General features: G+C 37.0%; 1 protein-coding gene across 2 annotated transcripts in view; it reads right to left on the minus strand.

The window, feature by feature from the left end:
* Positions 1-2,662: 2,662 nt before the first annotated feature.
* LOC101962880 (cytochrome P450 2C5) overlaps positions 2,663-23,508 on the minus strand; it is a 28,439-nt gene continuing 7,593 nt past the window's right edge. For both annotated transcript variants that reach the window (XM_078037781.1, XM_078037777.1), the window contains exons 6-9: positions 11,095-11,236; positions 8,084-8,271; positions 4,672-4,813; positions 2,663-3,209 (exon numbers count right to left, since the gene is read on the minus strand). In XM_078037781.1, the coding sequence (XP_077893907.1) occupies positions 3,028-3,209; positions 4,672-4,813; positions 8,084-8,271; positions 11,095-11,236 (654 nt within the window). In that variant the 3' untranslated portion in view covers positions 2,663-3,027. The remainder of the gene's footprint in view (positions 3,210-4,671; positions 4,814-8,083; positions 8,272-11,094; positions 11,237-23,508) is intronic.

A 23,508-nucleotide genomic window follows, 5' to 3' on the forward strand; every position in this document is an offset into this window, starting at 1 on the left:
GAAAAGAGATTTCCCAATGAATTTAAGAATCAACTCTTGAAAAGTTAGCCTCTGAACAAAGACAGAGTGCAAAATTCTCTATAGTTAGATACAGGACTGATTGGGAAAATATACTAATTTAGGCATGAAGGATCAAATGTGAATTCACCATAAAACCATGAGCTCAAAAATGTACAATTTTAGAAAAAAAGATGTTTAAAAAAAAAAAAGAAGACACAGCCATTAATTATTCTAGTAAAGGAAGATGCAGAACATCTTTATCAGATCAGAGTGTACTTTGGCATCAGATTACAGTCAATCCTGATATTTAAAGAATGTGAAAGAATTGAAATCCTCAAGTAAAGAAGACTTGTATATATGAGATCTTCCCATTTTTCTCCCTGTGATATAGTATTTATGGAGGAATTCAATAAGAAAGCAGAATGGTAGAGAGTGAGAGGAGATAGAGCCAGCCATTTAGGCCCCACAGCAATTGAATCTAAAAGTGACACTTTTTTTCTTTGGCCTCAAACAGGTTTTGAATCATTGCCTCTTCAATTTACATTTCAAATGCAATCCCAGGAGAGATAGATATCTGGAAGAAGCTAAGAAGTAAGGAGAGCTGCTGTCTTGAGCTTGAGAGGAAAACCTCATGCATAGAGCATTTTAGCCATTTTTTTCTATTGCAAAACCAATATCTTAAGGTGTGGTGCTATAGTTTATGTTTTCTCTGGAGACCCCTTTTTGCTTCTTTGTTTTCATTCTTTGAGATTTAAACATTACTTTAAGCATTTGTACACAAAGTTTCCTCTCTTTGGAACCTATAGGTATAGCTATACACTTGAAGTCCTTACCTTTCTTTAACTGATGTGATTCCTCAGGAGTGTACCCTCACCTAATCCATAAAGTTCCCCCTGTGTCCTGCTCGCGAGCCAAATGCCACAACCTACATGGCTGAACTTTAGAGTATGGCAAAGGGCAATGGGAGACGAAGAAAAACAAACAGACACTTAGAGAGAAATCTAGAAACACATGGGACACCATACTATGATGGAGAACCAATGACCCGTACCTAGCTCAACAGGTTTGTTATATAGGTTTTATCATCAAAAGGCTCTCTGTGGAAAAGTTTCCTCAAAGGAGGCAGGCTTACAGGTCAAAGCACTCACAATCAATTACAATTATCTTGCTATGCTTATGATTCTCTATCTCTGGCAGCTGGTGTCTGAACTTAGAGTCAAGACTCATAGTCCCATGCCTTGCAAAGAATTTCCTCAGGCAAGGCATCGCCATAGCAACTGGGCAAACTTGTCCTGCTTCATCACACAGAAATTTCCTACAGCAGTGTAGCTATAGCACAGAGGCAGTCAAAGTCCATGATCCAAATCACTGTTCTCCTTCTGTAATTAGGTTTTTGTCATGAATGTATGCAGAATTTTTAAAAATATATATTTTCTAGTTGGTGATATATCTTTTTTTTATTCATTTATCTGTATGTGATGCTGAGAATTGAACCCAGTGGTGCACCCTTATGAGGCAAGCACTCCACCATTAAGCCATAACACCAGCCCCTGTATGCAGGATTTTATTGATGGAATTTACTGCATCAGTGAAATAATCCTGAGATTTTTACCCTTGATTCAATTTATGTGGTATATTACATTTATCAATTTGCCAAGGTTAGCAAAACATATGTCCCCGGAATGAAGTCAACATGATCATGGTACATGACTTTTTAATATAATGTTGAATTGGACATATAAGTATTGTAATGAGGATACTGGTCTCTGTGTTCCTCAAGGATATTGGTTTAGAGTTTGTGCATTTGTATACAAAGTGTGCTTGTGTTTATGTGCACACAAGCCATCACATTTGATGAGAGAATAATAATAGAATTATAGAATGAGTTTGGAAGCATTCCTTCCTTTTCTCTTTAAGGAATAGTTTTAGGACAATTGTACTTCTTTTAAAGTCTAGGAAAACTGAATTGTGAGTCTATCTGCATTTATTTCTTCTTCAATATCCTTGCTTTTTATTGATATATTTAGGCTTCTTAAAATTTCTTGGTTCCACTTTGGTAGGTCTTATGATTAGAACTTTCCACATTATCCAATCTACGGACATATAATCTGTCAAAACATTCCATCATGATCCTCCAGATTTCTGTGGTATCTGTTATAATATGCCTTAATTATGTTTGATGTAAGTAAAATTGGTTATCCCCTTTCTTTTGGTTAGTTTGGCTAAAGGTTCCTCAATTTTGTCTATCTGTTCAGAAAAGAACCATTTATTGCATTAATCCTTCATACTCTGTTTTCAATCTCTATTTCATTTATTTCTTGTCAAATCTTATTATTCCTTTTCTTATGCTCACTTTGGAATGGGGTTTCTCCTTGTTTTTCTAATTCGTGACATACATCATTATGTTATTTACTGGAGATCTGTTTTTCTAGTGTAGGCACTTATAACTATAACCCTCCCTCTTAAGCCTGTTTTGATGTGTCCCAAGGGTTCTGATAGATTCTGTTTCCATATTCATTTGTTTCTATGAATTTTTTAATCTCCCCCGGTTTCTTCAATGACCACTGCCTCACTGTACCTACCATTATGAGAACCAAATTGAATCTTGGGACTCTATTTTCTTACCAATACTGCACAAAAGAAGAGAAACTTGAGAACTGACCCAGAAATCAATTATGTATTTTATTAAGAACATGCATGGGATAGATAGTTCTGACAGATCATATTCTAAATGACCATGATGTTTTACACTGATAATGTATCAATAACTCAGCATTAGATCCATGTTATTACTTGGGGTGATCAATACAAATATTATAGAACACAGGAAAGAGTGGGTATATCTGTACAATGAACAGAAAGAAAAAAACTCTATAAAGGAAGATGTGTGCTCCCTTACTCTCTAGAATCGGGAGATGCAGAGGAGAGGTCAAGAATGCATCACAGATGGGGAAAGGATGTGGACGATGCCCTGGGGGAAGGGACTGCAGACAAGAGCACAGCAGCAGCCACATGGTCTGCTCTGTTTCACACAGGAATGAAGCAGAGCTTGTATAGGGGAGGAAGAGAGGCAAATCCATTAGCTACTGGGGTGGTATCCAGTTCCTTTGAGTCAACCTGAGATTTCAGATGAAAGTGCTGTAAAATGGTAGTCAGAAATAAAAACAGCTCCATGCGGGCCAGGCTCTCTCCCACACACATCCGTTTTCCTGTGACAAACAAAAAACACAATATGCTTATGTGTCATTTGGACAGTGACAAGCACTGTGCTTCTTATATAAAAATGAGAATATAAATAAACATTTAATGAATTATTGAATGTTTGGATGGACAAATGGAAAAAGAGCAGACACTTTTTGTCCATCTTAACAAATATTTCATTCAAACAGTATTTTTGGAAGTATCAGCTTTGTGACAAACACTTTATTTAGAATTCCTACACTGGAATGACACTTTTGAATTTGAAGTTTCTAAGTATATTTTTTTAAATAACTCTGTTACTTGTATTTTCTATTCCCATTCTGATGTTCCATGACCTTGCCTTCATTCTTCAACCCTCTATTCTCACCTCTAACAGAATCTTTTGGAATCTCCAAGAACCATGAATGTTCATCTTGTACATCACGCTAATCTTCTTGTATAAGACACAAGTTCCCTTCATTCCATTCAGGACACAAGTGGAAATTCATGTCCTCTTTACACTCTTTATGATCCCCTCAAGCACTTAAATCTTGCCCTCTTTGATATCCTCAACATAATACTCATGCTCTTTTGGAACCATGAAACACCTGGAATCATAGTTTTCCATGTCCATCTTAATTTTCTAACCTGTTAAAATGTGAGACTTGAAGAGTGGTTCCTTGACTTATCATCATGGGATGTACAGTGCAAGATATAAGGCAGACATCTAGAGTCATGGAATCAAGGAAGGAGAGTCCATGAGCAAAGAATCAGTAAACACATTGCAGATGGGAGATTCAATAGCCAAGACACATAACCATAACTGAAGGAAGAGCAGGATGCTCTGTGGTCATTGTAGGGTCTCTTCCCTCATCCCCAATTCTTCCATAAGCTCGTGGTTATCACGCAATTTCTGACATTCCTGACTGAGAACAAAAGGTCTTCTGTGGTGGTTCATTGCTTCCTTAAAAATGTCCTGCCTTTTCTTTTCTCCATTCTATGTGACTCTTTTGAGTCAGCTCAAACATCATTAATTATGAAGACACAAAGTCCATTATAAACCTCAAGTGGAATATTATATTACAACATCCTGGAAGCCTATCCTGGTAAGCCAGCCAACCCAGAAATCTCCCCTACCTCAGCACACTAAGCACACCAGAGTACAATCAGTTATTCACTAAGCTGCTTCCCTAGAGGCCCTTTGCTATGTGATCTCATCCTTGTGGAGACTACCATCACCACAGCGGAACAAGAGGGGTGTTGTAACATATAACATATAACAACATTTAGAAACCAACCAGCATCATGGAGTGAGATGCCTTTCACTTAGTGGGTGAGGAATATTTAAATGAGATTGACCTTACAGAAGAAAAGCTTAGCAGGGAGAGTACATTGGTAACACAATGGGGCTCTGCTCATGTAAAGAACAAATGTTCTAACACCACACGAGGCACCAGGTAAGAAGTAGCTGATCCCAATTATTTTTCTTACCTGATGAGAAAGGCATGAAGTAGTCACTTTTCTTCAAGTTGCCATGCTCATCCAGAAAGTGCCCAGGGTCGAATATCTCTGGGTGGGGGAATTCTTGGTTGTCATGGAGCACTGATGTCAGTGAGGCCCATATGGCTGTGCCCTAGAAATAACAAAGAGATCAATTAAAGCAGGAATTCAGGAGCTGAAAGGCACAATGGAAATTACTTAGCTCAATCTGCTGGTCTGAAAAATGGAAACTGTGTCCCAAAACAAGCAGTGACATTTTCAGAGAGAGTAACCATATGACAAAACTACATAAAGCAAAAGGGAATAAAATCAACAATATCATTTTACAATGCCTTCCGTCTGAATATCAGTTCAAGCAAGGAGCATCAATCAAAGCTAGAACAGTTAGGTGAGTGATTTCATAAGCAGGATGTTTACATAGTCCTGAAGGACCATGATGTGATGTCTATCACTTACTTATAAGAGCAGAAGCTCTGTAATAGAGAGATCTGTTGGATACCACCATCTTTCCTGAGAAAATTAGCATAAGCTATATTGAATAAGTGACATGAGGTGTTCCCACCTCACCATGTGATTCAGTGACACTTTCATTGACATTTATGTTGTTTTCTTCCCAAATTCACAATGAGAATCTAATCCCTAGAAAACTACCATACAAAGCCAGCCTCAGGAATGTTTGACTTCTGTCCTGGATTCCTTGGTAAGGCGAACAAGATGAAAGAAAACAAACAAGTACAGGAAAGGGAACTACTAACCCTGATTACAGGAGACTAAATAGAAAAGATAATCACATTACATGTCTGTTCTTTAACTGGACACTAAAATGTACAAGAAAAATCTACAAGGAGATTGTAAAATTAATGGGCTAATTTAAACATAGGCCTCTGTTAGTATTATAGTGTGAATGATGTCTGAGTATAAATGCAATGACTACTGTGTAGGAGAAAAATCGTTATTCTTTAAAATGACTTGAGGCACCAGTCTATAAGTAAATAGCTTAATGGACAGATATTAAAGCATAAATACACTTCTAAATTTTATTTAGATTCCAGTTTTTTTAAAAAATGTACCAGTGGGAAAAATTCAATCCCCTAATATTAAAAAAAAAAAAAACATAAAAGCATTTGCCTCGCCTGCACAAGGCCCTGGGTTCAATCCCCAGCACCAAAAAAATAAATAAATAAATAAAATCATGTATCAATTTGCTTTTAAAATTCTTCCTTTAAGTATAGTTAAAGTAGTGATATATGACAAGGTTTTCTCAAGATGCTTGTGGATATATGTTTAGAAAAAGTTGTTTCAACATATAGAAATTCAAAAATAAAAAAATGAAGCAGAACAATACCAACATAAGCCAAAGGTAAAAGAAAAAGTGGTCAATAAACTAAAAGCTAAACAAAACAACTTTTACAAAAAGACAAGGGAATATCCTTGAGAACTGGTTTTTGTAAATTCTCTTCAGATAGGGCATAAATCCACAAATTGACCTCATATGATTATAGAAAGTCTACTGGAACTGTATGTCTCATAAGAGGGTTGAACAACAAAGTCCACAAAATGCAGCCTGCCATGTGTTTACATACAACCAGTGAGCAAAGAATGTTTAAATTGAAAGAAAAAGAAGAATAATTTACATGACAAAATATTTGTGAATTTATTATTTCAGTTTCCATAACATTGAACTTGGTCATGTTCTATAGAATGCTCTATAGATGGCCTATAACTGCTTCCATGTTACAATGTTAACAGAATCCTGGTATCCTGCAAATTCAATATTGGCTGTAGACAATTACAAAAGGAAGTTAGTCAACTCTATTAAAGTGTTATCTCCACTGACATCAGTGATTTCAGCCTGTGGAAGAAAAAATAATTTATCTAATTGGAAAATAGCAACCAAGGATCAAAAAATTCTATATCAAACTGTTCGAAGAAGCGCATAAACAGACCATTCTCCTGAGGCTACAGTTCTATAAACTTCAAAGATACCAGCCATATCATAACCTGCCAAGAAGTGAGCTGAATGGGATCATCAAGCAGGCCCACAAGGCAGATGCTTTGTTGGATAAGGAGGACTGACAATCCCTGATGCTTCAGTCTATTTCCCATTTAGTTGCACAAAAGGAGGCAATCAACTTTCATTAATTTTATCCTCTCATCCCAATAAGAAATAAACACCATCTCCTCTTTGTTCCCCTGCTAGAAAAAGAGTAAGTTCAGGTCCTAATCCTTACACTTAATACAAGAGCAAGTCCCATGACCTTCCTTCCCCTGAAGCCATTAGTCTTCTCCCTAAGACAGCCTTTACAGGTGCAACCTAATGAATCTTACCAGATTTTTCCAATGAAAAGACAATTCTTATTTGTATTATTTTAAATATAATAGTGATATTTTCTGACCTCAAATTTTTTTAAAGAGAGAGAGAGAATTTTAATATTTATTTTTTTAGTTTTCAGCCGACACAACATCTTTGTTTGTATGTGGTGCTGAGAATCGAACGCAAGCCGCATGCATGCCAGGTGAGTGAGCTATCGCTTGAGCCACATCCCCAGCCCTGACCTCAAATTTTAAAATCTATTTTGTAATAGCAAGTAGATTTTCTGGATGAACACAGAAAGCATGTGGTAGAAGGAATGTTAGGGCTTCACAGATAAAAACCATCTCAAGACTTCAGATGTGGATGCTGGAAATGAGGCCCAGTGGTAGAATGTAGACTGGTGTGTGCAAGGTTCTGTATTTGATCCCCTGTGTGGATAGATAGATAGAGAGATAGATAGACAGATAGATAGACAGATAGATAGATAGATAGATAGATGTATTCCATAAATGGGAGACAGAGAGGAAAGGAAATGGCATAATTTTTATTATGTTCACATGCTGTCCTACTAAAGATGAGGGAAGGAAGTGTTACAACCTTCTTTCCATTTATGGGAAAGAAATGAACCCTTTCAGGAAAAATATAAGCTCTGAAGTTTTACCATTTTTCTCCATGTGATACCCGGTTCTTCGCTAAAATAGATTTGGCATTTCAAGCATATGACAAAGTGGCCATCAGAAGGAAGAAACATACCCACTTCAAGGAACATTTCTCACATATTTTTATGGAGCCAGCACTATCTTGATATCTATTATCAAAGAAATTTTTGGAGGAAAAAATATTGACAAAAAAATCTGTTATAAGCACTGAAGACATGAAAACATGTGATAGGTCAAATCCAGCTCTGTGTATGTATTTGCAATTTGTATATTTACTGCAGAAAATCCATCCAATATCATATAATGTATCCCCCAGATGCTGAAAATCAATTTGTATAGACACATTCTTGACCAAAGTTTATATGAAATTAAGAGAAGAAAATTTCCCTTATTTGAAAAAGAAAATCTAGCCCAGAAGAAACAAGCTTACCTTGGGAATGAGGTAATTTCTGAATTTAACATCACAAGTCACTGCATGGGGCAGGTTGACTGGAAATAGATCAATGTATCTCTGGATCTCATACAACACAGCATCTGTGTAGGGCATGCGGCTTCTGTCCTGCATGCAGGGACTGCGGTGTCTGCCAATCACACACTGAATCTCTTCCTGGACTTTAGCTGGTAAGACACAAAAAAGAAATGAGGGGATAGGAGAGAAAGGGCACATTTGTCATAGCAACTGAGTATCATGAGAAGCAGGACAAAGAGGTCCCAACAGCATTATGAATATAAATGATATGCCCAGAGGCACACTTATATATATAATTAGTGCCTCTGGGAATATCATTTATATTCACACACACACACACACACACACACACACACACACACACACTTCATTAAACTACATTTTACAGTAAATAGGAGCAAAGAAAGTAAATAAAATAAAAAAATAGGACGATACTTATAAATTAGCATCCCAAAGAATTAATATAAGTAGAATTAAATAATATTTTCAAAAACAATAACAGAATATAAACACATCAAGGATTTACACTTCTGGCAGAAAGAAAATGGGAATCAAATACTAAATTTACATGAAAATAATTTATGTTTAATTTAAAGTACAATAGATTTATATATATGTATGAAGGTTTTGTATGAGAGCAATTTGCAGTGGAACTCCCATCATATTCCCACATCATTTTTTGGATATTTTTTTAGTTGTTGACGGACCTTTATTTTATTCATTTATTTATATGTGGTGCAGAGAATTAAACCCAGTGCCTCACACATGTCAGGCAAGCGCTCTACAAATGAGCCCAATCCCAGCTCTATCCTCCCACATCTTAGCCACAGACACTCAGCACTCTACCACCTTGTTCTGAAATTTAAAGTCATATTCAAATAATGATTCTCTGTTTCTTGTGTGTGCATTATTACACAACACTTAATGATTTCCAGGTATGTGGAAATGAGAGTTTGCATAACTCAATGAGTTAAGCACAAAATTAGGAAAGGACACACACACACACACACACACACACACACACACACACGATTGCCCACCAGACTCTATTCACAAGGATATATTAGACTGCAAGTTTTGCTTATATCAACATCCATGAGGTACCACCTTCTGATAGTATACACATACTTTCTGTTACATAAAAGTATGATTATGTTACATTGTTGGTGCTTTCTTGGTCTTCTCCCAGTTGCTCTATGTGAGCTCGTCATTTTCCAATTTTGAGTTAGGATTATTCAAGATGCTCAGGTAGATGTTTTATACTGCAGGTATCATTGTCCAGCTGTTGGAAACCTCAGACTATTCCTCACATCCCTTTGGCTCCTGAGTTCTCTTATGTCATCTGCATCATCCACCTTCATGCTGAAGGCTGCTTCCTAGGTCCAGCACCCAGCAGTCTCCCCAACACTCTCATCCCATTCCTGGAGCCCATGGCTTCCTGACTTATACACATTTAGATGCAACATTCTCCAGTAATTTTCTGAGATATAGGGGTAATGGTATAATATTTTCGCAAATGTGCAGGTCTGAAATACACCTATTCTATGAAATAACAAGATATTAGTTACTTGTAAGAATTCTGGTGCTGCCCTGGTGTTTCACATAAGTCATGGGATATTTCTCTGAATGTTGTAATGAATTTTTCATCCCTTGTGATATGCAATGCTACAATCCTGTGTTTTGGGTGAATGCTTTTATTTCACTCTCTCTGATGAATGATTGGAAGAATTTTCTGCTAAGATGGCAAATGATGAAAGTCTTTACTCCACAGTTCTTCCCTCTCTTGAGACCACATGACTTTTCTGATGTTGAAGGAAGAGCTCAGATTCTCCAAAGTTTCCTTTCAGCCCCACACCTCAATCTTTCTTTGCCACTACATAAGGACCCTTAGGAAATGGATTCTCAGGATCAGTATGTTCCCTTGCAGTTCTTTGCCTGCAAAGAAAATATTTGTCACCTGATGAGTGAAGATGTGAAAAGAATGGTTTAATGCTATTAGCTGACAAGGGATTTGCCTGAGCAGAAAAGCCTCCCTTTTCAACCTCACTCTCCCTTCATTGATTCCTGTTATTTCCAAACAAGAGAATCTTGTTGGAATTTTAAGAACAGAGTTTGCTTTTCTTTCTTCATAAATTTCCTCCTCTAATATTCAGGTTACCAGACCATCCTCCTTTTAGATTCCATCACCATCCTTGAATCTGCCTTCTATGATTTAGAAACTTGGTGAAGAGTATATAAAGTGTTTATTGTTCCTGTCTTCTCTGGCTTGAAAGCGAATGAGTCTAACAATTAATCGTGTTGCCATCCTTTTAGTGGAATCCTCACACAATACTCAAAAAAAAAGTATGCTTATTGCTACTGCAGGAACAAAATTCCTTTAAAGGTGATTTTAAAGTGGTATTGATAAAACATAAAATTTTTGACCTCCCCTGAAGAAAGGTTCTTACTCCATGAAACACAAGTTTTAGTCCGTTGAAACAATGAATTAAAAAATTAAGAACAGATCTGCCAAAATTAAAATACCTTTCTGACATATATACATGAATAGAATACTTCCAAGTGAGGAATCATCTCAGGAAGCTTCATTACATTCTAGGATTTCCACCAAGCCTTCAAGAAGGAGTTTCCTTTTCCCTACCCCAGAATTAGAATTAGCAAAATGAGGAGAGGCATCTTCAAGTCTTTATCTGCTGAACCAATTGGAATTTGGGGATACAAACAGGAGACATTCCCATGCCTGTGGATGCTGGCTCTGACACCACAAATCACCTCCAATGAAATGCAGACTCTGCACCAGGGTTCCACTGCCTCTCCTACTGCCATGCTCTCTTCGCTTTCTCAGCCCTCCTCCTGATCACACTTGGTGGCAGAGAAAACTAAACAGTGAAGCTTCTCTAAGACAAACAAGTGAGGACCAAGCACTTCTTCCCAACATCTCTCTCAGTTCACTTGCTCATCATCTGTGTTCATACCTGTGACCTGTGGGTACTTCAGCAGGAGCAGGAGAGCATGTCTCAGTGTTGTGCTTGTTGTCTCTGTGCCAGCACCAAACAAATCAGAGGCAGCATATACCAAGTTTTCATACGTATACTCCAACCCTTGATTGTCCTTTTCCTAGGAATGATTTGATACTGTTACATGTCATGTCATTTGCCAATGGATGAAAATACAGTGAACCACATTAACTCATAATGTTGTAAAGTTGGCCAGCACTGACCCTGAAGCATGCAGTACTACAAGCATTAACTGGTTGTCGTGGCAGAGACTCTATATCCCTTGACCCAAACTTCATTTCCTACACTCTATTTCCTACCTGAGATTCTTTGCAGTGTGATCCATGAGCTGTGTAACATGTTTGTTTCCCCCAAACAGAAGGAGCATGTTGGGTGGCTCTCACCCTGGACAGGAAGGCTTAATCATAAAAGTGAAAGCCCCAATCTTATATAGGGAGTCAAAAATGAAAGGCTTTTTTATTTGTATTACAGAAAATAGGTGAATGAGTACTACATTGTGATAAATGTTATAAATCTGAACAGTAATTTTCAGATCTTTTCTATCAAAAATTGAAAAAGTCTCAATAGAAACCACAATTTTCATGAAGTACAAATTATGAGAACAGCATGGCAGCAAATCCAAGAAGTTATCAGAATGAAAGAGAGCAGGTTTACCAAGATAGGTAATGGTAATTACCAAGATTACTAATGTAATGAGCAATGGAGAGAACAGATATAATGGTCTAGGGGACAAGAATAAGAATGCACTAATTGAAAAGACACTAAACCATAAAGACAAGAAGTTGAGACATTAATTGTCCAAATGGGATATAAGACAGTGAAGGGGTAATGAGATGCCAAGGATAAAGTTTTGGACTAAAAAGACTATGAAAATGAATTGAAAACATCATAGCTGTTTAAATACTGAGTAAAAGAGATCATTATTATAAAAAATACATTATTTGACAGCTAGCTCCAGGGCCAGCATGGTACATTCATAATCTCTATGTGGCTGTGTTATGCTTCATATATGTAATTAACACCATCAAAACAAACTAACCTCTTTCAACACACATAATGGGTAACCAAACTCAGTATATGTCTTGGAAATACCTACTTCATATTGAGCCTGTCAAGTCAAAGTTCATCAATTAAGTCTCAAGTTATCAGTCATAGACCAATGTTAAGCGGTATGCTCTAAAACAAATGTTAATGTTTCTATCACCTAAGATGAATTTGGAGAGTTACTTTTTATAGGCACATATGAAATCACAATTAGCCTTGTTTATATAAACCATATACAAAATTGTTTTATGATACTTATTTTCATTTTTTTCTATATCTTTATTTATTTTTATGTGGTGTGGAGGATCGAACCCAGTGCCTCACATGTGCAAGGCAGATGCTCTACCGCTGAGCTATATCTCCAGTCCCTAGAAAATTCTTTTAAAACTAAATAAATGGGCACACAATCCATGCTACTCAATAAAATATTAACATTGTTCTGGAAGCATTACTTAGTGATGTCACAATCATCATAGATCAGAACATCCCGGAACTGGAATTTCCAAGAAAGCAACTGTCAACCTCACGTGACCCATTTAAAGAAACTTCTAGGGAGCTGTGGAGTCTAGGCAAAGATCTTCACCATCCAGCAATAATTGATAAGGAAAGTGTCTGAAAAATTACAGTAAATTTGCATTTCAAATAGAAGCTGACACTCCCTATCCCCCAATTCTGGGACAAACAGTTGTGGGCATAGTGTAGGGTGTTTCTGTGCAGCCTGCTTGTTCCTCACCAAAACTAGGAACAGGTTCCTCCAATAATCAGTGTTGCATCTTTTGATTGTTGATGGTCCACACAGGGCCTGGCCACTGCTTCAAACATTATGGGCTCCAGTGACATCCCCACTGGCAATACATGAAGAATTTAAAGAATGATTTCCTCTTGTTCACTTATTGGATCACAGGACTTAGGGAAATCACCATCAGCCTTCTTTTACTGCTTCTGACATAACAGAAATGTGATTGATTGTCTCCAGAAATATAGATTTTACAAAAATTATTTGGAACAATTATCAAGTAAATGAATTTCTGTAGCATTCATCATGCTATTCAGCAATTGCTATAACAGAAAAATGCTCTTGATTAATGAGTCAACCAATTGCAATGGTAAATTCCAATCCTCAACAATAAATTACATAAATTTTTCATTCACATCCTCTACTGACTTCTGTAATTCACACAGGTGTTTTTCTACATTTTCTTGGTATTGACTGAACAAATTATAGTCATTCATTTTATTTATTTATTAAATATTTCATCCACTTTAGTATCTTTGGGGTCAGTAGTTAGTGAATTATGAAGTTTTTTAGCTATGAGTTACCTTGTATTTTCATATATCTTGTATTCCTGTGTTGTTGTATGCATCTGTTCAAGTGGATTGATTTACCACTCTTATGTGTAGGTCTTTTTAAGGAACAGTCTTCTCTTGCCAAAGTGTCCTGGACTTCTTGAGATTCAGACCCCCTCACAGTTGGGATATAAACAAACTTTATGTTAATTCACTGCTTTTGCTGTAGAAATGAATTTCCATGAGTGAGACCTACCGGCCCACCATTAGCTGTTCCTACTTAGGGCTATTACTGGTTTTTCTCTTCTGTTTATTGTAATATATTAGAGATGAACTCTGGTAATTTATGCATACAGGAAGGTGCCCTTTTCATCATCAGGTTTAGTTCACCAGCAGAATTTCTATCCCATGAATTTCTACTTCCCTGTAGATTACCATCATCTCACAATAAAGAGGGAAACAAACATAGCAATAATCAAAGCAAAAGAAGACTGTAGTACAATTGGTGCCTGCTGTCTCTCTGTAGAGTAAATGATGCTGAAGAGATATGCTGAAAAAATGTTCAGTCTTGAAAATTCAAACATTGTTAAAGAAAAGAAGTAGCCATGACCAGAGTATACAAAAACTCTGGAACAACACTAAGAAACCAAATTTAAGAATCATTAGAATTGGAGTGAGAACTGTGGGCTAATGGAATTGATAGCCTTTTCAGGTAAATAATAACAGAAATTTTTCCAAACGCAGAGAGCAAGATGGCCATCAAGACACAGGGTACATTCGGAAACCAAAATATACAAGATTGAAAATAGAAACTCTCCACAAAACATTATAATGAAAATACCTATCATACAGACCAAGGATAGAATTTTAAAACACTCAAAAAAAAATTCATGTCACATGTAGAAGAAAGGCAATCAGAGTTACTTTTAATTTCTGAGGTCACACTCTAAAATACAGAAGGACTTGGAATGAGGCACTCCAAGTGCCTAAAAGAAAATACCTTTAGCAAAACTATCCAGCAGAATTTTAGCAGAACAAAAACCTTCCAAGATAAGTAGAAACTAAAAAAATTAATGACTACTAAGCTGTTACTAGTAAAAATACAGAAAGAAATACTATACAAAAAAATAAAAAAACAAATCCAAGTCTCACAAAAGAATAAATTTCACTTGAAGAACAGCTAAGCAAATGAGGAAAAGGACTAAATTAAACATTATAAATAAAGCAAAATGCTAGCAATGAATAATCAACTCTATACAATAACATTGAGTATAAATGGTCTCAACTCCCCTAATTAAAACATATAGGCTGCCAGAATGGATTTTTTAAGAAAAACCAAATTATATATGATTTGCAAGAGACTCAAATTTTAGGCAAAGACATCCACAGGCTGAATGTGAAAAGATGGAAATACCATGCAAATGGAGCCTGAAAACATGCAGATATTGCTATTCTCATATACAGCATCAGAGAATTGAGTGTCATGTATTTTCAGTCATATGTGAAAGCTACATGGGAAAAAGGAAAACATGTTGTGGTGAGATGTCATGAAAATGGAAGGGATATCAGTATAGTAAAGGAAAGTGATCATGGGGAGGGAAGAGGGGAGGAAAAGAGGAAATACTGGGGAATGTTATTGGCCAAATCATAATGTTATAATGTGTGCATGTGCATATATGAAAAAATGAATCCCACCATTAAATACAACATTATGCAACAATAAAATATGGGAGAAAATAAAAAGCAAAAGAGCACTATATAATAAACCAAGGCCATATTAAGAAATAATTATCATTATTAATAATAACTACATGGTTTAATAAAAAATATGCTCTGATACTCTTTTATTTCTATGTAGCTCTTTGAGTTACTACAATAAAGAAATATGCAAAAAAAAAACACCTTTTTTACATTGGGAACCTATTTAAAGATATAGATTGTGACTAATAACAACAACAAAAAAGAGATGAGTTTGCATGGGAGTAGACTATCTCTATGCAATTTGAAGCTTAGAATCAACTCAACCTGGACCATTAGCATTGACCATGTTAAGAGAAAGCCACATGGTAAATAATAAGAAAAAAAATTAAAACAAAGAAAAAGAGAGGAAATTTAAAAGTGTCAATAGAAAAATGTTTATCAGTTAAGACATTATCATAAATATGTCATGCTATTGTGCACATGCATATCTATCCATCAATAGGGCTCAACATGTATGAGGTAAACATTGACAAATGATGAGAAACTAGAAGAATATGCATTCTTTCCAACATGGCGGCCGGCGTGGAGAGATCAATTCTCTGACCTCTTCAACTGTGCGGGCATAGGGAGTCGTAAACAATCTAAATTCTGTTTGCTCAGGATGACTAGGCAATGCTGAGCTGACATGGATCTGGGGTGATCAGTCTGGGCCTCTCACAACACACACTGAGCCCGGATCGGCTGAATTCAAGCTCCCATTCACCTGCTTCCCGCAGACAAACAGCTGTGACTCAGCACTAATCCATCCAGCTGAAACAACTGGTCAGCCCTTCTGATCCTATGGAGGTAAATGCCATCCGAGCCTTCATAGGTAGTGGCCACAGGTTTGAAACGGGGCTTGGGAGAGACAGTCAGGACCCACCCGTTGCATTGGTCACCCAGCAAAGGGAAACGAACTGTCGCCATTTACAAGAGATACCACCATGGCAGAGAACTGACGTCACCAGACTGCGGCGGAGGAGATAACTTCATTGAAACCTGAGGCTACAGGTGTGTAATCCCCTAGCCTTCCCTCTCCACACATCGCACAGAAACCTTAAGGGCCCCTCCCAGCTCTCCTGTGAGCGAGATAGCCAGACCGAGGGAAGCAGACATGGCGTGGGCCCCGCGGCTCGGAACTCCCGGCTACCGCTCCCACCAGTGCTGACAGCTGAGGTCTCTTGCACCAGCTACTGGGGGCATGGCTACCGGAGCGCAAGTAAAATTCATTGAGGATTCTCAGCCCCAAGCTCTACATACTTAGGGTCTGAGGGAATGGCAAACAGGGAGAGTGTGCCCAGTCGTTCATGAAAACAGGGCTCCCGGGAGCAGCAGACCTGGCGTGGAGCCAGTATTGTAGTGAGCGGCACCTGTGAGAGGGGCCTGCCTAGAGGAAAAGTGGGAAAGTGACTAGACACAAGAGGAGGCCCTAGGCACTCAGGATTGGAGACTCGCCCAGGCTGGGAGGAGGAGCTGCTGCACAGTGATTGGTTCCTGCGTATTGACAGGAGAAACTTGGCCTGGTGGGCACAGCACCACCTACTGGAAGAGAAGTTAATCAAACTCTAAGATTGCATTTATTAGGTTTTTTTCTTTTTCCTCTTTTTTTTGATTTGGTTTTTTTCTTTCATTTTCATTTTTCTTTCCTGTTGTTTTTTAATTTTTTTTCAATTTTGTTTCTTCTAATTTTAATTTTTTTATTTTTTTTTATTTTTATTCTTTTTTTACTTCCTATTTTTTTCTTCTTTTGTCATTTCAATTTTCTTATTCCCCCTTCCTTGGATTCTACCTGCTTACTCTCATTCTATTTAGAGACTTCTTCCCTTCCCTTCTAATACCTTTCCTCCAAAGCATCAAATTAATTTATAGGAGTAAACAGTAACTCAGCAGTCAAACAGAACAAGAAGTAACATGAGCAGCTTCAAAAAGCAAGGAAGAAAAGGAGTACAAACAATACAGGACAGCCTAAATATTCAGGAGGACCTAGAGTCATCAGAAAATAGTCATATAAAGAACTCAAGGAACACCTTAGACAGATGGAATGGAACCTTAAAGAGGATAGGAGACAGCAAATTCAAGCAGCAAAAGAACACATTGAGAATGAATTACGTAAACAGATAAAAGAAGAAGTTAAGTATCTTTATCAGGAGATAGAGATTATAAAATATAATCAAACAATAATTCTAGAAATGAAGGAAACGATAAACCAAATTACAAACTCAATTGAGAGTATCACTAACAGAGTGGAGCAAGTAGAAGCCAGAACGTCAGATAATGAAGACAAAATATATCATCTTGAAAAGAGTCTAGCCAACTCAGAAAGGCTGGTAAAAAATCACGAGAAAAACATCCAAGAGTTATGGGATAACATAAAAAAACCAAACTTACGAGTCATCGGGATAGAAGAAGGTACAGAGATTCAAACCAAGGGAATGAGTAACCTGCTGAATGAAATAATTACAGAAAACTTTCAAGAAATAAAAAAGGAAACAGATATACAAATTGAAGATGCATACAGGACACCGAGCACACAAAATCACAGTAGACCAACGCCAAGACACATTGTTATGAAGATATCCAATATACAGAACAAAGAGAAAATATTAAAAGCTACAAGAGAAAGGAGGCAGATTACATTCAGGGGTAAACCAATAAGGTTAACAACGGATTTTTCATCATAGACGCTGAAAGCAAGAAGGTCACGGAACAATGTATTTCAAACACTGAAAGACAATGGATGCCAACCAAGAATTCTGTATCCAGCAAAATTAAGCTTCAGGTATGACAACGAAATAAAAATCTTTCATGATAAACAAAAGTTAAAAGAATATGCAGCCAAAAAACCAGCATTGCAAAGCATCTTGAGCAAAACACTACACGAGGAAGAAATGAAAAACAATAACCAAAACCATCGGTGGGAAGTGCCTCGGTGAAGACAGAGGGAGAGGGGAAAGATAATCATGGATAAACAAACAAAATTGTTTTAAAAAAGGATAAATAATCAAACATGGCTGGAAGTACAAACCATATATCAATAGTAACTCTGAATGTTAATGGCTTAAACTCTCCAATAACGCGATATAGGCTGGTATCATGGATTAAAAAAACAAATCCAACAATATGCTGCCTCCAGGAGACACATCTGATTGGAAAAGACATACACAGGCTGAAGGTGAAAGGATGGGAAAAAATATACCATGCACATGGTCCTCGTAAGCAAGCAGGAGTGGCCATCCTCATATCTAATAAAATCGACTTCAAGACTAAGTTAATCAAAAGGGATGAGAAAGGACATTATACACTGTTAAAAGGAACCATTCACCAACAAGACATAACAATTATCAATATTTATGCACCAAATAATGGTGCCGTGACATTCATAAAACAGATTCTCCTCAAGTTCAAGAATCAAATAGACCACAACACAATAATTATGGGTGACTTCAACACACCTCTCTCACCATTGGACAGATCCTCCAAACAAAAGTTGAATAAAGAAACTATAGAACTCAATACCACAATCAATAACCTATACTTAACTGACATATATAGAATATATCAACCATCATCAAATGGATATACTTTTTTCTCAGCAGCACATGGATCCTTCTCAAAAATAGACCATATATTTTGCCATAGGGCAACCCTCAGTAAATATAAAGGGGTGGAGATAATACCATGCATTTTATCTGATCATAATGGAATGAAACTGGAAATCAATGATAAAAGAAGGAAGGAAAAATCCTATATCACATGGAAAATGAACAATGTGTTACTGAATGATCAATGGGTTACAGAAGACATAAAGGAGGAAATTAAAAAATTCTTAGAGATAAATGAAAATACAGACACAACCTATCGGAATCTATGGGACACAATGAAAGCAGTTTTAAGAGAGAAATTCATCGCCTGGAGGTCATTCCTCAAAAAAAGAAAAAACCAACAAATAAATGAGCTCACACTTCATCTCAAAGCCCTAGAAAAGGAAGAGCAAAACAACAACAAATGTAGCTGAAGGCAAGAAATAACTAAAATCAGAGCGGAAATCAATGAAATTGAAACAAAAGAAACTATTGAAAAAATTAACAAAACTAAAAGTTGGTTCTTCGAAAAAATAAATAAGATCGACAGACCTTTAGCCATGCTAACAAAGAGAAGAAGAGAGAGAACTCAAATTCCTAAAACACAGGATGAAAAAGGCAATATCACAACAGATGCTACAGAAATACAGAAGACAATTAGAAATTATTTTGAAAACCTATATTCCAATAAAATAGAAGATAGTGAAGACATCGATAAATTCCTTAGGTCATATGATTTGCTCAGACTGAGTCAGATGGATACACACAATTTGAACAGACCAATATCAATGGATAAAATTGAAGAAGCAATCAAAAGACTACCAACCAAGAAAAGCCCAGGACCAGATGGGTATACAGCGGAGTTTTACAAAACATTTAAAGAAGAATTAATACCAATACTTTTCAAGTTATTTCAGGAAATAGAAAAAGAGGGAACTCTTCCAAATTCATTCTATGAGGCCAACATCACCCTGATTCCAAAACCAGACAAAGACACCTCAAAGAAAGAAAACTACCAGACCAATATCTCTAATGAACCTAGATGCAAAAATCCTCAATAAAATTCTGGCAAATTGAATACAAAAACACATCAAAAAAATTGTGCACCATGATCAAGTTGGATTCATCCCTGGGATGCAAGGATGGTTCAATATAAGGAAATCAATAAATGTTATTCACCACATCAATAGACTTAAAGATAAGAACCATATGATTATCTCGATAGACGCAGAGAAAGCACTCGACAACGTACAGCATCCCTTTATGTTTAAAACATTAGAAAAACTAGGGATAACAGGAACTTACCTTGACATTATAAAAGCTATCTATGCTAAGCCTCAGGCTAGCATCATTCTGAATGGAGAAAAGTTGAAGGCATTCCCTCTAAAATCTGGAACAAGACAGGAATGCCCTGTCTCACCACTTCTATTTAATATAGTCCTTGAAATACTAGCCAGAGCAATTAGACAGTCAAAAGACATTAAAGGCATAAAAATAGGAAAAGAAGAACTTAAATTATCACTATTTGCAGATGACATGATTCTATACCTAGAAGACCCAAAAGGGTCTACAAAGAAACTATTAGAGCTAATAAATGAATTCAGCAAAGTGGCAGGATATAAAATCAACACGCATAAATGAAAGGCATTTCTGTATATCAGCGACAAAACTTCTGAAACGGAAATGAGGAAAAACACTCCATTCACAATACCCTCAAAAAAATAAAATACTTGGGAATTAACCTAACAAAACAGGTGAAAGATTTATACAATGAAAACTACAGAACCCTAAAGAGAGAAGTAGAAGATCTTAGAAGATGGAAAAATATACCCTGTTCATGGATAGGCAGAACTAATATTATCAAAATGGCGATATTACCAAAAGTTCTCTATAGGTTTAATGCAATGCCAATCAAAATCCCAACGGCATTTCTTGTAGAAATAGATAAAGCAATCATTTAATTCATATGGAAAAATAAAAGACCCAGAATAGCAAAAGCAATTCTAAGCAGGAAGAATGAATCAGGTGGTATAGCGATACCTGATTTCAAACTATATTACAGAGCAATAGTGACAAAAACAGCATGGTACTGGTACCAAAACAGGCGGGTGGACCAGTGGTATAGAATAGAGGACACAGAGACTAATCCACAAAGTTACAACTATCTTATATTTGATAAAGGGGCTAAAAGCATACAATGGAGAAAGGATAGCATCTTCAACAAATGGTGTTGGGAAAACTGAAAATCCATATGCAACAAAATGAAACTGAATCCCTTTCTCTCGCCATGCACAAAAGTTAAATGGATCAAGGAGCTTGATATCAAATCAGAGATCCTGCATCTGATAGAAGAAAAAGTTGGCTCCGATCTACATATTGTGGGGTCGGGCCGCAAATTCCTTAATAGGACACCCAGAGCACAAGAGTTAATAACAAGAATCAACAAATGGGACTTACTTAAACTAAAAAGTTTTTTTTCTCAGCAAGAGAAACAATAAGAGAGGTAAATAGGGAGCCTACATCCTGGGAACAAATTTTTACTCCTCACACTTCAGATAGAGCCCTAATATCCAAAGTATACAAAGAACTCAAAAAATTAAACAATATGAAAACAAATAACCCAATCAACAAATGGGCCAAGCACCTGAACAGACACTTCTCAGAGGAGGACATACAATCAATCAACAAGTACATGAAAAAATGCTCACCATCTCTAGCAGTCAGAGAAATGCAAATCAAAACCACCCTAAGATACCATCTCACTCCAGTAAGATTGGCAGCCACTAGGAAGTCAAACAGCAAGTGCTGGCAAGGATATGGAGAAAGGGTACACTTGTACATTGCTGGTGGGACTGCAAATTGGTGTGGCCAATTTGGAAAGCAGTATGGAGATTCCTGGGAAAGCTGGGAATGGAACCACCATTTGACCCTGCTATTGCCCTTCTCGGACTATTCCCTGAAGACCTTAAAAGAGCATGCTACAGGGACACTGCCACATCGATGTTCATAGCAGCCACTAGGAAGTCAAACAGCAAGTGCTGGCAAGGATATGGAGAAAGGGTACACTTGTACATTGCTGGTGGGACTGCAAATTGGTGTGGCCAATTTGGAAAGCAGTATGGAGATTCCTGGGAAAGCTGGGAATGGAACCACCATTTGACCCTGCTATTGCCCTTCTCGGACTATTCCCTGAAGACCTTAAAAGAGCATGCTACAGGGACACTGCCACATCGACGTTCATAGCAGCACAATTCACAATAGCTAGACTGTGGAACCAACCCAGATGCCCTTCAATAGATGAATGGATAAAAAAAATGTGGCATTTATACACCATGGAATATTACGCAGCACTAAAAAACAACAAAATCATGGAATTAGCAGGGAAATGGATGGCACTAGAGCAGATTATGCTTAGTGAAGATAGCCAATCCCTAAAAAACAAATACCAAATGTCTTCTTTGATATAATGAGAGCAACTATGAACAGAGTATGGAGAAAGAGCAGGAAGAAAAGATTAACTTTAAACAGAGACATGAGATTGGAGGGAAAGGGAGAGAAAAGGGAAATTGCATGGAAATGAAGGGCGACCCTCATTGCTATACAAAATTACACATAAGAGGTTGTGAAGGGAATAGGAAAATAAACAAGGAGAGAAATGAATTTCAGTAGGTGGGGTAGAGAGAGAAGATGGGAGGGGAGGGGAGAGAGGATAGTAGGGGATAGGAAAAGTAGCAGAATACAACAGTTACTAATAGGGCATTATGTAAAATTGTGGATGTGTAACCGACGTGATTCTGCAATCTGCATTTGGGGTAAAATTGGGAGTTCATAACCCACTTCAATTTAATGTATGAAATATGATATGTCAAGAGCTCTGTAATGTTGTGAACAACCAATAAAAAAATAAATTAAAAAAAAGAATATGCATTCTTCTCAAGAGAACATAAACCTTTCTATTCTCCGGGACACTCCAGGTGGTGGGACATACACAATCCTCGATAAATTTTAAAAACACAAAATCATAGAAAGGATCTTCCCTGATCATAATGGAATGCAACTAGAATTCAAGGAGAGAAGGGAAATCTTCCATTACACAATATGCTCTTCTACAACTAATGAGTTAAGGAGGGAATCACTAGGAAAACTAGATAGGACTGAGACGTAAAGGAAACAAAATACAATACAACAAAAAGCTGAGGGAAGCAAAAAAACAATTCTTAGTGGGAAACTTAGAGGGGCAGAACTTACAATGAAAGGGAAGACAAGAGCTCAACCTGGGACTAGGAAGATAAGAGCAGGCTGAATGCAAAGCCCACAGAAACGTAAAACACAGCTTCATTACCTCTTAGAAAGGCAATGTGATTGTGAGAGGAGAAAAAAAAAGAAATGAAAAACAGAGTCGGAAAACAGCTGAACACTCACTCAAACCAAATACTGCTTCTCAGAAACTGTAGGCAAATGTCCCAAATCATTAGATGGACTAAGCACAAATAAAGAGAAGACACCAACCACTAAATTCAGACATGACAGCAGGAAACTACTGATTTTACACAAATAAAAATGGCAACAAGAGATTACATTAAATTACTGTACAACAGCAAATAAGAAATCTGAACAACAGGAAAATTTAATAGAAACACAAATTACAGACACTGATTCAAGGTCAGTATGCAAAACGTGATCAAGTGCAACAACTTAACATAGACAGTTTGTAATCAAA

Source organism: Ictidomys tridecemlineatus, chromosome 1, assembly GCF_052094955.1.
Source record: "Ictidomys tridecemlineatus isolate mIctTri1 chromosome 1, mIctTri1.hap1, whole genome shotgun sequence".
NCBI classification, from domain to species: domain Eukaryota; kingdom Metazoa; phylum Chordata; class Mammalia; order Rodentia; family Sciuridae; genus Ictidomys; species Ictidomys tridecemlineatus.